Source organism: Falco cherrug, chromosome 6, assembly GCF_023634085.1.
Source record: "Falco cherrug isolate bFalChe1 chromosome 6, bFalChe1.pri, whole genome shotgun sequence".
Classification (NCBI taxonomy): Eukaryota; Metazoa; Chordata; class Aves; order Falconiformes; family Falconidae; genus Falco; species Falco cherrug.
The window spans coordinates 16,064,125-16,080,220 of NC_073702.1; the positions used below are offsets into that span (position 1 = coordinate 16,064,125).

Below are 16,096 nucleotides of genomic sequence, written 5' to 3' on the forward strand. Positions count from 1 at the left end.
CTTCTGTCCTAACAACTCCTTTGGGTTTTGAATGCTAAATAAATTATAGAGATCCTCCTGATTAGTCCAAGTTGCTTTGTGCCACATGCATTCTATTCTTTCTACACACACTTAACCTGCAAACAGAAACTAAATATCATTAGGCACTAAACAATATAAGTTCACAAATCTCACATGTCTATTTTCTCTCTGTCTCCAAGCAGCCAGTTCCTTGGAAGCCAGTTCTTCCGGGCTCATTTTTATTAGATGGTCTGGAGTAACCTCTCCTTTCAGCACTTTCTTAAATAATATCTAGAAGAAAGAAAGGTTAACTATTGCTATCAAGACAACAAAAGCTTGCAGCAGGAAATAAAGCAGAGAAGCAACATACAACATACTCTGTGCAGCTATATGGATCATGTGAGCTTGTAATTATCTCCCACTGCAAGAAGCGGTACTAGGTTTTATAACGTAAAAAGCTTAATTCCAGAGCTCCATTTATTCTACATAACAAAATGTAACTACATACGCCCTTAATGATCAGATGTATAATTAACTGTTGTTCCAAAGGAGAAAGTGAATTTATGTCTGCTGCAGCAGTAATCACTGGTTGTTTGGTTTTTAAAAAAAAAAAAAATATCCCCTGTACTACAGAGCAGAAAAACTAGTATTAGAGGATGTCTATGCTTCTTGACTGAACTCCTAGGGTTAAAAAAAGCCCACGTAACTTAGCAGTATGAGCAAAGAGAAGGCAGTGACAGAAGTTCATCTGTTCATGTAATTTACCGTTGGCTAATTGTAATAGTAAAATACTACAGACAAAGCAACTTGATCAGAATAACTGATAAAAGGACAAAAGATAGAAGCTGAGGAGGTATGATGTTGAATAATGCGCTCAAAGAAATCAGAAAATAGTGTGAAGATCAAGCTTGAGAACTGTGGTATGAAAAGGCAGAGTGAGACAAGCTACTGGACAGAAACAAGAATGAGTCGAGTAAGCAGCAAAAAGTTATAGGGGGACACAGGGACACCCAACCAGATCAGTGGTAAAAACAAACTAAATGTTAAACTAGGCAAGCTATACCCACTACACTTTGAAACCTCACTATAAAAAGTACACTGGGAGCAAGGAGTTATAGAATTAATGATGGGAGCAAGCAAAAAAGAGAACACAGTGTGCAAGAGGACAAACAACATCAAAGAGATGAGGAAACCTACCCAACCCCCCCAAAAAAAACAAACACGATAAATTGTGAAAGGACTAATAATGTATCTACATAGAAGACTGTTCCTTTGATCTACAGCAAATTAAGGATTCCTGTAAAGCACAACAGACAATACATACATTATTTTTAGGATCTTTCAGATTGAACATTAAACTTCTGTATTTGTTCTTGTACTTCGAGTCAGTGTCCCGAAAAAAAGAAAACAGCTCTCTTTCAATCCTTGTGGCAACTTTTGCTGCTCTCTCCTCAGGAATCTTTAAACTTGAGTCTGTCAATCTGCAAGATAACACAAGAGCAAAAATTACCAAATGCTTCCAAATATTTTTTTTTTTCTCCGCCTCCTGAAACAAAATAATTACAAACACAAATTAATAACTTCATTTAAAAATATATCTTTACCTTTTCATCAGAATGTCCTTAAGAGATTGTTTGACACTTTGCCTTATCTGATCAGCAGAAGGTTTGGAAGCTGGCACAGCTGGCAGGTGTGCTGCACTAATGGATCCTTTCTCATTTTTCTTTTTCTTAATTTCTTGTTTCTCATGAACACCTATCAACACACACAGAGTTAAAAATTGTAAGCTACTCAAGCTACTGCTATAAACTTTTACTGGTGCCTGATGTCATGAAGTTTTATTCTTAAACTGCCAAGAACTGACCTTCAAGAAGGAATGGATTCACAGGGTCGTTGCATTTTCGGTTTTGGGTTTTTTTTCTTTATTTGGTCTGGATTTTATATTATATAGATTAATTCAGAAAAAAACTTCCTTAGTACAAACAGGGCTTGTGCCCTTTGACTTAAGGTATTTTCTTCAACATCGAACCAAGATGACCAGTGCCTGCTGTTAGCTGATCTTGGTGTAGGATTTTTTACTATGAATTTTTGTCATAATTAATTTTGATTAATTTTCGATGAATTAACTGAGAAATATACTAGGAAGCATGTATTACAAGCATATTAAACTTTATTTTTAAATTGTTTTTTCATTAAACTTAGCATTTTTCTAACTGTTGGCAATCAAAATTATTTCTCAGCTTCCGATTCAGACAACAGACACCCTTAAACAAGGCTATTGTAAGATTTGTGTCATAAATAATACAATTAATGGAAACTTCTGATCAAATTAAAATCATTTAAGCAAAAAATCCAAATTCCTTCAAACTCATTTCCAGTGTCAAATGAAAGCTCATTTGTCTCAGCATGTGAACAGATCACTAATTTAGAGAACTATCCTTCTATTTATGAAAGCAATGGGAAATAAACAATATTAATTTATTAACTTTTGACTGAAAAAAGAAACAAATTTAAGACTGATAGAGAACTAATGGGTGTTTCACGGTAATAAGTACGATGTCTTTATTACTTTCACCAATAGAATGCAACTTAAAATGTCTTAATACCAGAAACAAAACTGATTACGTTTTCAAGTATCTATAAAAAGATTTTCTTTTCCATTGGGCAGCCTGTGTGGCTGGATCATCATCCTTCTCAGTGTGACTATGATCCCTATCAAAATTGCTGATTTCGCCTTCTTCACCAGCAAGGTGCTAGAGACCCAAGAGAGCGGTTTGCCATTTGCGCTGTGATCTGAAGTATTCATACGCTAGGATTGTTAGGTAAAGCAGCTCTAATAATGCTTCCATTTGCTACATACACATTTTGCTCAACTCCTCCCCAGAAGGATGAAGAACTGGACTAAAACCTTTCAAAAAACGTAGCCTGAGAGGGTCACAGGCAAGGGAAAACCTCCACGTGCCAGTAACATTTTGGCAAAGTTTCAACCATCTGAAAACACAGTCCTGTAACAGGGGAGTCACAGGCGAGATCAGCAATAAACAATGTCACTATGAGCATAACTCAAAACAGTTAACAGGTAGACAAATGTGCTACTTAATAATTTGATGTTTATTGTTCTAAATGAGACTGCCAAGCTTCCAGTTTAAAAATTATTTTTAGATTAACTGCTACTCTGAAATCATCACTGTAAAAATCTTTTTTGTGTCTCCTAGCTCAATTAATATATTTTAAAACGATTCAATTACTTCATGGATGCCAAAGACTCATTTCACTCCATGCCATTAGCAAGGATGTCAATTATTTTGTGACTCAGAATTCCAAAGCTGAACAACAAGGCATTTGAAGTCCAAAAGATACCATTCAGTGTAAAATACTTACATTTAGATTTACATTTAACCCTGACATTTTCAATTGTTTTCTTCCACCAGTAAGTTTCTAGAATGCATCAGCATTGGCAAAAGACCAGAAGAGCAGATATATTTATTTTTTTAAGGCAAGAATTCAAACCTGCAGTTTAGGAGTTAAAGACACAGTTCTCACACAAAATCTCACTATCTTTACTGCTGAGGTTTCAGTACCAAATGACAACAATTTTGTATTACTATGATTCTAGAACAATAATGCTTCCAGAAAGGGAGCTGCAGAGCAGACAGAGGTTGCTGGGAGGGGAAATATATCCTGTCAAACTTCTGCATAAAAATCAGTTGAAAATCTGATGGCTCAACATGCAATGTAATGTTCCCCTTTGAAATAAGTCAATACAATTATTTGTCAATTTGTGCAAAAGACATCTGTAAGTCAAAGTGTCCAGGGACATGGTTTAGTGGCAGACTAGAACAGTTAATACTTGGACTTGATGATCTTGAAGGTCTTTTCCAACTCAAATCATTCTATGATTCTATAATTTATATAGCAATGAAAACACTTCTATGTACATTAAGTATTTCATAGTATTTTATGGACGATTATTTCAAAGTTTTCTGCAATGTGAAATAAAGTTTAATACAGAGATGCTGTTGTATACTTTTCCCCCATTCTTGATCATCCTCTACTATTCAAATCTGAAACAATAACACTTCTACACAGGAAATACTTAACCGCTAAATAAAATGTTAAAAAATGAGAAATAAAACTCATAAATATCATCAGAATGTAGTTTAAAAATCTGATACTATAAAGTATGATACTTCAACTGTACATATATGTGAACTGCAGTGTGGAGCACCTCAAAAACCTCACTACCTGATTTTGTAGACTTTTCAACCACACTAGGGGATTCTTTACTGATTTTTTCATTTTTATCTTCAGGGGACCGCCGAGGAATTACAGCAGTTTGTGATCCTTTTCGAGTGGGAACATGTTGCCCTTTTTTAGCATCCGAGTCTCTGGACTCTGACAAGTTCTTCCCATCACCAGATTCCTGAAATAAACATCTACAGGTTAACATGCAACTGAATACTACAATGGACCACTATGTAATTACCACACATTTTTTCCATTTTTTTTTCAAGTATACTGTATAATGTATAATGAATTCCCTAGATGTATGCACCATTATACAGTATTTTCTAAAAAGTTACTAACAATATCCCAAATCACTGCCAAGTACTGCTTAACAATCTCTTTGAAATATCAGCAGAAAACGTATCACAGGCGATTTCCAGTTAAGCTCTATGTTGAAAACAACTATGTTTTCAGTTATTTTAAAAGGTCAGGGATACCAACAATCATCCCTTAACCAGTTTTAGCTAAGCATCCACAGGAAGTCACTTGCGTTTAGGAAGCACATGTAAACTAAAATTAAACAGAGTAGCTTACATGTCAGAATTATGCTACTACTATTCAGAAATAAGACAAAAAGTATTACTGGTTAAGTTATGATGAACATGATGCTATATACTAAAAGGCTATAAAGAATTGTAATAAAAATATCTCACTGCTCTTGTAAATTACCCTTTAGTTAGTAAACTGAGATACAAAGAGAGTAGAAAGGCCCCAATTAAAATGTTAGGCATCTTTTTCTATGTACGATCTTAAGTTAAAACAATCAAAACTAAAATATTGTTCTCATATTGTTTTACAGATATGTAAAAGATCTGTGGTTTATATCACACAGCAAATTGGCAGATGTCCTGTAAAAGCGTTTAGAAATCTGGAAGAAAAATGCAAGTTCTTCACCATTTCTATATACATCTATATATATAGGTGTATATACACACACGCATAACCCTGCTCAATGTAAGAGGAGTTTAGCAATATCATCTCAAAAGAGTCAAATGTTAGAAAATGAACGATGGAAATAATGGAGAAGTTTTAAATTGGATTCACAAAAATGTTTGAAACGTGGTATTTTAAATGGCAGGGAGTTCAGAGGAAACTCCTCCTACGCCCAGTAACTAACAGAACTTTAAGCATTACGCAAGACTCACCCGTCTGAAGATTTTGACTTTATGCTTCCCAGTGTCCTCTATTTGCTTTGTTTTTTCAGTTGTTACATTTAGATTACAAGTAGGTGCTTGCTTCAGCATCCCCTGTTTTTCACACTCAATTGCTTTTTCTTCTCTATGGATTTCAAGATGAGTATCTGGTACACTTTGATCAAAACACTCCATTTTTTTGTCTTCTTCAGCACAGCATTTCACACACACATATTCTTTGTCTTCTTCACCCATCTGCTGAGCTTGAGAAAGACTCAGTCCAACACAATCACCATGAAACCAATCATCACATCTACCACAGCCCACCATAAACCTGAAAACAAAACAGTCACAAGTCAGTGTACAGGCTACGAAAGAAGATGCAGCAACTTCAGCAGAATGTACCTTACTTGTACTGAGTTGTGCATCTCAACAAGTTGCTCTTACCTGGTGAATGATTTTCTTTGTAGCTTTACATCCATCTCCAGCCTTACGACATGGTATGCTCTTCCTGAGAAATACTTTTTTGGGCATTTTTTGCCTTTTGCAGTAGTCCAAGAAACTATCATAACCTCATTATGTTTTTGCAACCTGTCCCCAGATCCTACCACAGGACTTTTTCAGACCACCATTAAAAAAAGAATTGATCGGAATGTAAAAAAAAACCAACACAACAAGAAAAAAAAACAACCAGTAACATCAAAACTCTCAAAACCAGTAAACTTGTTTGAAAAGATTTGAAAATTTTCTTGCAAGATCATATTATACCCATTTTCCTTCAAATATGATCATCATCCCTAGAGCAGAAATGTATCAACTGGCATGTTCCACAGCAGTAAGAGATGTTTAAGAGTTCTGACAAATTTAGGCAGAGAAATATCAAGCTATTCTAAAGTATGTTATATACTATGTATTAAATATATTTTATGTCACATTCCTTAGTCCATTATTACCAAATTATTTCCAGAGTGTTGTTTTATATTCTCTTTACTGGTGAATATGGGGTGCAAATCTAGCTTGCAGGGACTGGTTTGTTTGTTTTAAATCGGGGACATGCCACTTTTGTGTTGCTCAGCTATTTTAGTCAGAGCCAATATTATTTAACGAATGTTTCAAACACCAAAATGAGTATCATTTAAAGGACACCCTTCACCTGAGTCACTTCAACTACTTCATTAATTTAAAAGTAACTCAAGGTAGAGATATTATTTTCAAAGTATTGTAAAGATCATTGGTCTAAAATAAAACCATAATTTATGACTACTTTGTGGAAGCGTTTTGAAAACTTCGTTAGGTATCACTACGACCTAATTGCACTGATAGGTACAACTTCCAGTGGAACTATTTGGGAAAGATGTTGAATTTCAGTTACTCAGGTTAAACACCTCAATGAATCTACTTCAGGTGACTTACATGGTGGTAGTTATTTTCTACAAACCTTTCCTGTAACAATGAACCTGGCATCACTACTTAAGATCCGCCTTCAAATGATATAGGAAGACCTCCTGCATCATCCACTTACATTCTCTTTCCCCTTTTACATACCTTGCATTTTGTTTTATACTTACATGAACTGTATTAAATATATGTACTATTATATATATTGTCTGGATGAAGAAAATTCAGGAAGAATGCAAGTGTATTATGGAAAGTATGAGTTCTTTGTGAATACAGAAAAATCATTTCCTGAATGATTAGTTTTTAAATTCCACAGAAGACAGACCTGATTTTGAAAGTAATTAATGAAATGCTGGTTGTTTCAGCAATATATCCAACAAGCTAAATACACTGACCTGCAAACCCTGGTTTTTTAACCTAATATTCTATAAATCTCTTTTGTAAACAATTCTAAGGAAAAATATTCCTTATGCATGTTCCTATTCAGGGTAGGATCTGCTATCTGCTGACTTATCTACATTGCAAAACCACATAAATAGTACAAAATGTGCTTATAGGAACTCTCAATTGTCCAGAACTGTAAATGAACACTCCGGTATGTCTTGATTGGAGGTATTGTATTCAAGAACTACTGGTACCTCAAGAAATAGAAATTACTATTTATCAGCAGACCTTTGAAACAGAAGAAAATATTGTGGCTTTATGTTCTGCCCTTTCTTACCCCAAAAAATCAGGATTAAATTCTGCTGAAGTAAACAGTCTTCAGATGTAAAGTCCGAAAGTTTTAAAGCTCCAGCAGTTTGAAAAAAGGTAATTTCTAGCTTCACTTGCCTATGATGCTGTTTGCTAGATTTGAAGAAACCACTTTTTATTCTAGTTTGTGAATAAAACTATTTTCTCATTTTTCATTTTATTTTTTTCTGAGCAGCCAGTACATTTACTATATTACTTGGCACTAGCAAACAGTATCTGTCCATCTGTTTATAGTTTCAATTAGGAAGGCAAACGTTCCTTCCTGTTTTGTCAGTATCACAATCTTTTCAGATCCATGTTCCAGCAAAGTGAAGATACAAGAAAGGTAGTATCAAGGGACAACTGCTTCTGATGGCCCTATCAGGGTAATACCATAGCATTCATAAACACAACAGGGTAACACGAAAGAAGCCATGAGACTTCAACACAAAGATGATCGCTCCTTTCTGAGAACTTAGAGCTCCAAACACGTGATGACAGGGAACACAGCGTGAGTGCCTATTTCACAACTGCAAGGATCCACAAGGGGATGCCTTACGTCTCATAATTGCAAGAAAATATTAGGAAAACTTTGGGAACACTTGAAACTGGTTACAAAAATTCCAAACTAAAGATATTCTGCAGAGCTGAAATAAGATCAAAGCATACAGTGAAGTGTTTCTTGCTTAAAGGACATTTTGGTGTACTAATGAATGAATGCCTTTTAGTTGAAAACAGAAGGAAACCAAGAATATACCATATCGAAGCAACAACTGCAACTACTTCAATTTTTATTGAATATATATGAATTTTTGTTCCCAGTCTGTAAATTCAGGCATTGGAGACTGATTTGTTAAATGAGCAAGGCAGACTGCGACATTTAGCAATCAAAATAGAATTCTGATAAATATTTAGAAAATGGACTAAATTTGCAGAAAAAGAGAGGTTAACTCCCAAGACTAAAACACACAAGATGCTGCACATGTTCAACTTTAAATTGACAGCACGTAGAATTTTTCAACTTAGTTCACCCACAGTGTGGGCAACAGAGATGGTGTGTAAGTAAAGCACCAGGATAGGCATCCAGTCTTACATATTTATTTTCAGGTCTATTTAAAAAATAATTAAAAAAAAAAAAAAGGTAAAGCCCCCTAAAACTAGTTCTGTTCAGAAAAGATCATTCTTCACTAAGAATATACACCAAGACAGACAGATATCATTCACGCCATCTTAAGCAAACTACCGAAGATGGAATAACCATCTGGCTTCATTCCAGTCTTCACAATAAGCTTTCAATTACACTATAAATACACACAGTAAAGCTTCAGAATTCAGCTCTCAAACTAAGACTACAAAGAGAATCTGGAAACATCCATGAAGCCTGTACTACAAAAGAGAAGGTAGTGTTTACAACTGTCCTGCTTAAAACTACTTATACAAAATGGTAATAAAAATACTGGTGCTGCCTGCCTAAAAAAAAAAATTCACTATTTCTACTAGTATTTTCACACTAGTCAACTGCAATGCTGCAACTTCTGAGGCTGGGAGAGAATATACTGATTTTGATACCAGTAACGTAAATAATCCTTTTACGTACAGCCACTTTTACATCTTTATCTGCTTCCCTCATCTGCACACATAATACAATTATGATTTGTAACAGCGATTATAATCGGTTAACGGGCAATGCTCAAAGGCTAAGAAGGGGAGCCAAGGGAAACTGAAGCCTGGTTTGAAGGATCAAGGATGTCCTCTTGCACAGCTGTCAGAGTTGTGACTGAAGAGGTTCTGATAACTTGGACTATTAAAACACCAAAGTTTCTCAATGTAGATTGCTTCAAGTTTGAAGTGCAGGAGTTTTACCCATGTTGTAAGGCTGGATTGGAAGATGTAAAGCTGAAAAAGAAAGAAAAATATGTTTTAAAATATTTCATGCCACATTAAATAACAGATTTGTTTTCACTGGACTTTAATATAAAACCAAAATTTTCTTTTAAGAAAATCCTAAGAAGAGCTGAGAGGTAACAGCAGACAATACTACAGTTCACTGGGACCTTTGCATAGAGTATGTTATTGTTTCATTCCTTTAAAGATTCCTTTTGGTAGTCCACACATTGGCATGAAAAGATGCACCTTAAAATCAGAAATTAATAGATGATACATAAAAAGAGAGAGATAATAATTAATGCAAACCTTCCACAATCGCTCTCAGGATTGGGAGATTTGCTTTGGTGTGTTACCTGTAGTAAACTATATTCATCTGTTAGATGAAAAACTCAGGGCTGGACTATTTCTTTTCAAATATACAGACCATGTTTTAAAATTAATTTAAATACATTCAACATATGCAACAAAAGCAATTTTCCAGAGAAATCCATTACTGTGAAGTAAGATTTTATAAGTAAAATAGGCAGAAACCATCTTATTCATAAAACAATTTACACTTATTTTACTTACAAGTACAGTTTTAAAAAGACAAAAAATTGGGAGCTGTCAGAGTAGTTCAGCATGGGCCAGTAATCAGCATTTTAAGTTTTACTAGTAATGTAAGGTGCCTTGCCACAGAAAATTAGCTACTTCAGAAATAACTGCCTCTCTCTCATCTTCTGCATTTCTGATATGTAGCATAGGGAAAACATTGCAACAGGATTCAAACCTTAACAAACAAAAAAAGCAAAACTTAAACCTATTCAAAATGACACACTAACCCTGAACTCACATAAGAGGAATGAACCCAGTGCTGAGGCACATTTTAAGGAGTTAAGTGTTTAAAGCATGTCCCGTATCTGCATTTCCCCACCTTTAACAGCACTGTTTACCAATCTTCTATAAACTCCTGTAAATTTGTATTAACTGTGTCTCAGCTGTATTGATGCTACAGTCCAGTCAATGTTAAAGCAGAGACACTGCATGGAGTCAGCTGATTTTCCTTCACCTAATAAAGATGTTACTAGTAGAGAAGGTACTCGCAGTAGCTTTAGCAGAGCCTGTGTTCCACATCAGTGAAGTAGTATGGGCTTGATTAAAAGCTCAAGCGAAACAAGTGTTTGTCAAGAAAAAATCTGCACTACCTTGTCAGAGCACATACACATCAGCAGTTTCTCACTTGGTTTTTGTACACAGGTGACATGATTTTCCAGGTTTTGATCTTCTACAAGTAAGAACAACCTATCATCAAAGAAACACTACCAAATCTCTTTACACAGAATTTGCAGCATGGGAAAAAAATACCGCAAACTTATTACTTAAGTATTAAATTTCAATAACCCATCTTTTATGTAATATAAGGGTCTTTTTTTCCCTAAAAGCATAATTTCCTTTGGTTTTCCATGTTACATGAACCTCTTGAAAAAGGAAACAAACAGGGAGACAAGCAACCCTATGCTCTTTGAACTAAAGGTGAACGCATGAAACATGCCCAACAACAAAACACAAAAACCAAAATCACTGAACTTCCCCAAACCCTGGAAAAACTGGGTACAATACATCTCCTAATATTAATCACATATCCATAAAAAAAGAAAAAAAAAATCATTAAGGGAAGGGTCACTACCAGTGGATTCTACCCACATGTTGCATCTTGCAGTATCAGGATATTTTCTATAGACTCCATATATATACGCATCCTTTATAAAATTATGCATTTTAGACAACCCATGCTATCCATTTGTCTAATTTCTTAATGGTACTGGTGCTAATAATAATCCCCCAATACTGCAGCATAGTAATACAGTCCATATAAAAATCTACTAATAGAATGATACAGCTGTAAACATAAACCACAGTGGAGTCCTTCCATTCATTAATTATACATTATGAAGCTATTTTGTTTATACTGTCATTCAGTTTTTCTACAGCTGTGAGTGGACATACAGCTTTTACTGCTGTAAGGCTTTTCACAGTGGAAGAAAGAAGTAACAGAGGCAGAAAACTTAAACGCTTCATCCACAACTATAAATTGAAGACATCTTGCATAATCTGCAGTTTAACATACTCATACTATACAATGTAAGGCATCATGATTATTCTAATTACTGTTTCTTGTGAAGAATGTTGTCACAAAAATGATTCATTTGATGTATATGCATCCACCCTTAAAAAATATGCACATGTAACTTAAGAGTGTTTATAAATTTGGAGCCTTCATCTCCTTCCTCATTCTCTTTTGTTTTGGCCACGCAAATTAAATTATCACCTGTTCCAAAATAGTTTACTAAAATATGAGCACTATTTTCAAAAAAACAAATGTCCTAGTAATCATCTTTACTACAGGAAAACAGAGTTCACATTCTTTTCTAACTTCAACCATCATTCGAATTATTCTTCTGTATTACAGTGGTGCAGAAACCTTTTAGTGACTATGTGTATGCAAGAGATCAGGAATACTAGATCTTTGGTAAATCAACTCCTGCACTTTCCAATTAATTGCTTTTTACAATATTATTATCTTTTCCTCTATATTAAAGAAGAGTTGAAATGTGGAGAGGAAGATGACCTTAAGTAAAGCTCTGGTCCTGCATCACTTAGTTTTTCTGTGAGTTCTGAGAAGGCCAGTTTGTGTCTGACCACACAAATTGCATGACCACATCCCAAGCAACAACAACAAAAAACAAACATAGCAAAACTAAAACAAAACAACACAAGAGAATGCCGAAACTCCAACAGCCTATTAAAAAACCTTACTAGAAACGCAGAAATCAAAAGAAGTCACCAGCAACAAATTAAAACGACAAACTTCCCTCAAGATAAAATACCTTCTAGAAAATTTGCTTAGAAACAGAATATCTCAAGTTATGTACTATGAATTATTAATCAGAAATTGCTGGAACTTCTTCCATTAAAGAAGACAGAGTGAAGATAAGGGAGACAATCTGCACAACAGCAGTTAGGTTTTGTCTATCTGTACATGGAAGGAATGAGTTCAGTCCTCCAGCCTGCAACGAACTTGAAAATCTACAGTGAAAACTGGAGAAATGTGTAATATGAGCCCTTACATTAGAAGCATGCATATAGGAGGAAATCTTACATTAGCAGATTTCTCAATGTCTGCAGATACCATCTTCATCTAGCTCTACGCCAAGAAATTAAGGGTTTTTCTTCCTTCAACTATCTTTAAAGATCTCTGATCTGTCTGCCAGAAAAGTAAGTACTGTTTGTGACACAGCTTAGTATTTTCAACATCACTTGAACTCATTAAGAAGTTGAGGCAGTAACTTTAGTCTATAACATTTTTCTATGTGATACGCATATCCTTACACATACACACATTTCATCTATAGACAGATGAAAATTTATGTGTATATTAAATAATTTATTAGCTCATGAAAAAACACCTGACATCGCTACGGGAATACAATGACAAAGTCAAACAAGTTGAAAGCAATACTATGGTAAGTAGCAACAATAATTCAATCTTTGCACTAAAAACAACCCTGTTTCAGATGTGCTGAAAATTATCAAGTATAAAAAGTTACATCATAATTATATGACTTGCCCAGTAACATAGGGCTTAGTTTTCATATGAAAGAATAATTATTTTTTAAGTTATGTTACAAATGTAAATCTCTGATTGGGAATCAACACAATAAATACATCAAGCAGACAGACTGAAAGATCTAGTCCTAACCACCTACTTTCTGGATAATGAAGATACAGAAAACAATTACATTGCTTCCAGCTTACAAGCATCAAGACAAGTGGAAAACAAAGTATGAACAGTCACTGTTCAAATCTCAGGTGCAAAAGAAAGACGATCTATTAACAGTAAAATACACGCAGGCCTCTTATAAAGCGAGACACCTTTAACTTTTAAACCTTTGGGATCATGCAAGTCACATGTTTGTGAACAGGATTCCTCCTTTCCCAGCCATGTATTAATTATTGCATATATTCCTAAAGATACAAGACAACATATAAGTACCATCCTTCTACTGGTCTTCTAGCAGGCACAGTAAGATTACTCTGGGGCTGTGAAGGGCCTATGTAAGCGTCCCCCTTTGGGGATTCTGTACACAAAGTTTGATGAAAGATCTCCACGTTACCTTCAAGCTGAATCAACTTCCTAAGCTTAGCATTACATTACCCACAAGTTAGTGGCTTTGTATTTATTATAGGAAATACAAAAAGGTTCAAGTGACTACTGTTCTGCAGCCTGAATTCCAGATGCATTACATAAACATGACATACTGCAAAGCTCTTATGCACATTATTTCCAATCTCAGGACTGCAACTTCAGTTCAAACTCTTTTCCTACAAGTGATTTGTACTACAGCATTCATAAAAATTTCCAAAGTTTAAATAACCATAAAACAGCGTATAAACACAAATGTTATTTCAGATCTTAGCATTGCCTCTGACATTTGTTGATCTTGCTGTCATTTGACAATAGTTGTCTCACACTTTTTCTCCTATACAGTGCACAGAGGAAAAAAAGGAAATCAGCAGACCAGCTAGGCTGTTTCAAAAGGCAAATGAAAAAAACCTTATCACTATAGTCAATTTTGATAATTTTGATGTTTTTCCAAATGATGTAAGTGAAATTTATCGTGTCAAGCTTTTTTTTTCTTTTGCACTGTACTGAAAATGTTTTCTTGTTCTTGTACCAATAATTAAATAAGTACAAAATGCCAAGGCCCTTGACAAATTTTCATTCCTCTTGTATCTTAATGACATCAAGTGAATCTGAAAGGTTTGAGTTGTTATTTGTAGCATACAATGTAGTATAAAAATAATTTGAACAAGCTGAAACTTCATTTTTAGAACGGTGATAATATGAAGTGCTGGACTGACAGTTTTAAGCCTTCTGTTACTAAGCACGGAGCTCAATAATGCAAGCTTTCTCACTCCACTGATGTGTCTCAGTCACATTCTATATAAAAAAAAAAATCTGTTTATGCTCCAAGCATCTTCCTACATTTAGCAAATCTGATCATTTCCCACTGGAGCTGCTGGCTGTGTCAACAGTTTTCTATTGCAGACACAGGGGGGCAGAGGGAGGAACAACCAACTAATACACCTAACACTTAACAAGACTGACATGAAATTCAAGATACCCGTAATAACCATCTGTGGCAACTCATGGGCTCTCTCAATCCAACCTCTGCTGGTGAATCAATGATCTTAAAGGTCTTTTCCAACCTGAATGATTCTATGATTATGATTATACAACTCTTCGAGCAGCAGTAAGAGCTACCAATGCAAAACTGGTTTGCTGCATTTAATCCTGTATCAATGCATAGTATGTATATCTTCTGTAGCTTTACTCTGACCTTATAAACTACAATAAGTCGATTTAGTTCTGCCTCACTGCTGTACCTTCCCAGTACTGCTAAGATCCATTTACTATCAAAAATCAAGACTTCTGGAACTCTAACAAGACATTCAGAACAAGAAGACTCATAGAATGTTTAAAATGTTCACAAAAATACAAAGAAAACAGGATGGGTTCAGTGCAAAGCTTCAATACCAAGCAGTTTAAACCCCAAATATGCATATTTTGCTTTAAAAATATCCACAGAAGCATTTCCGTATCATGAAACAGCCTTTACAAATTGAAACAATACACTGAAACACAGGCTACCCATGTACTTCTACAATTGTGATCATACGTGAAATGATAAAAACTAAGGAAATGCAAACTGCATAAAATGAAACACTATAATAGAGGCACAAACGGTAAAGGGGCAGTCTTAATAAAAGGATTTTTAAAAACAAAACCAAACATAACTAGGTTTTGAGTGCCCCTTCAAGCAGACAATTCTACAACCAGGCACAGCAAACCTAGCATTAATTCTTTTAATAGCACACATTGATGCAGTTACTATGGCTGCACAGTAAATTAATTTTAAGTATTTTTTTTTCCAAAATGATATAATAAGTCATTAAAACTCACAAGGGTTCTTCTTAGATACAAATTAATGCTATAAAAATCTCAAGCTCCAAAGGTAATTGTTCCATATTTCACGCTGATAGATGAAGTTCTAAAGCACACTCACTGAAAATTAGTATTAAAAGTTTCTCACATAAGCATACTAATCAGAAATGTCTTCAATTTGAAATTGAAAAAAACAACAAAACAAAACACAAAAAAAGGCTTGCAGGTAGAACTGCAACTATGAAAAAATACTTCAATATTAAATCCAGAATAAGAAGTGGTAATAAAGGAATTCTTATTCTTGGCTTGACAGTACATTAGTGAATGGAGTGGCCTTTTCCAGTTCACTTACGGTGTAGAAGAACTTCTGTCACAGAGCAACAACATCAACTTCAGATGCAACCCCATTATTAGCTTTAGTTAAAGGCAATTTCAGATATGACCACACGGAAGTTTTATCTTTTTTTTTTTTTTTTTCTTTTTTTTTTTTTTTTTTTCAAAAATAATGTTCTTCCTACACCCCCCCCAATTTGTTAATCGGGTTACATGAAAGCCTCAAGCAATCATACAAATTGGAAAAAAGCTTGAATCTCTATGTATTAGAATCCCACTTCTATCAGATAAAAGTCACATGTAAACAACTATTTGATTTTTCTGGTTGATGGTGATCCTT

The 16,096-nt window shown here is 34.7% G+C and overlaps 1 protein-coding gene across 7 annotated transcripts in view; it reads right to left on the bottom strand.

Moving 5' to 3' along the window:
- The window catches only part of PHF3 (PHD finger protein 3), a 57,489-nt gene that overhangs the window by 12,820 nt on the left and 28,573 nt on the right, over positions 1-16,096 (bottom strand). For 6 of the 7 annotated variants that reach the window (XM_055713961.1, XM_055713962.1, XM_055713963.1 and 3 more), the window contains 5 exons: positions 5,433-5,754; positions 4,246-4,423; positions 1,605-1,755; positions 1,325-1,481; positions 175-291 (listed from right to left, as the gene is read on the bottom strand). In XM_055713961.1, the coding sequence (XP_055569936.1) occupies positions 175-291; positions 1,325-1,481; positions 1,605-1,755; positions 4,246-4,423; positions 5,433-5,754 (925 nt within the window). Of the gene's footprint in view, positions 1-174; positions 292-1,324; positions 1,482-1,604; positions 1,756-4,245; positions 4,424-5,432; positions 5,755-5,867; positions 9,415-16,096 lie in introns of those variants that run through there. The other variant, XM_055713965.1, reaches the window with a different exon arrangement.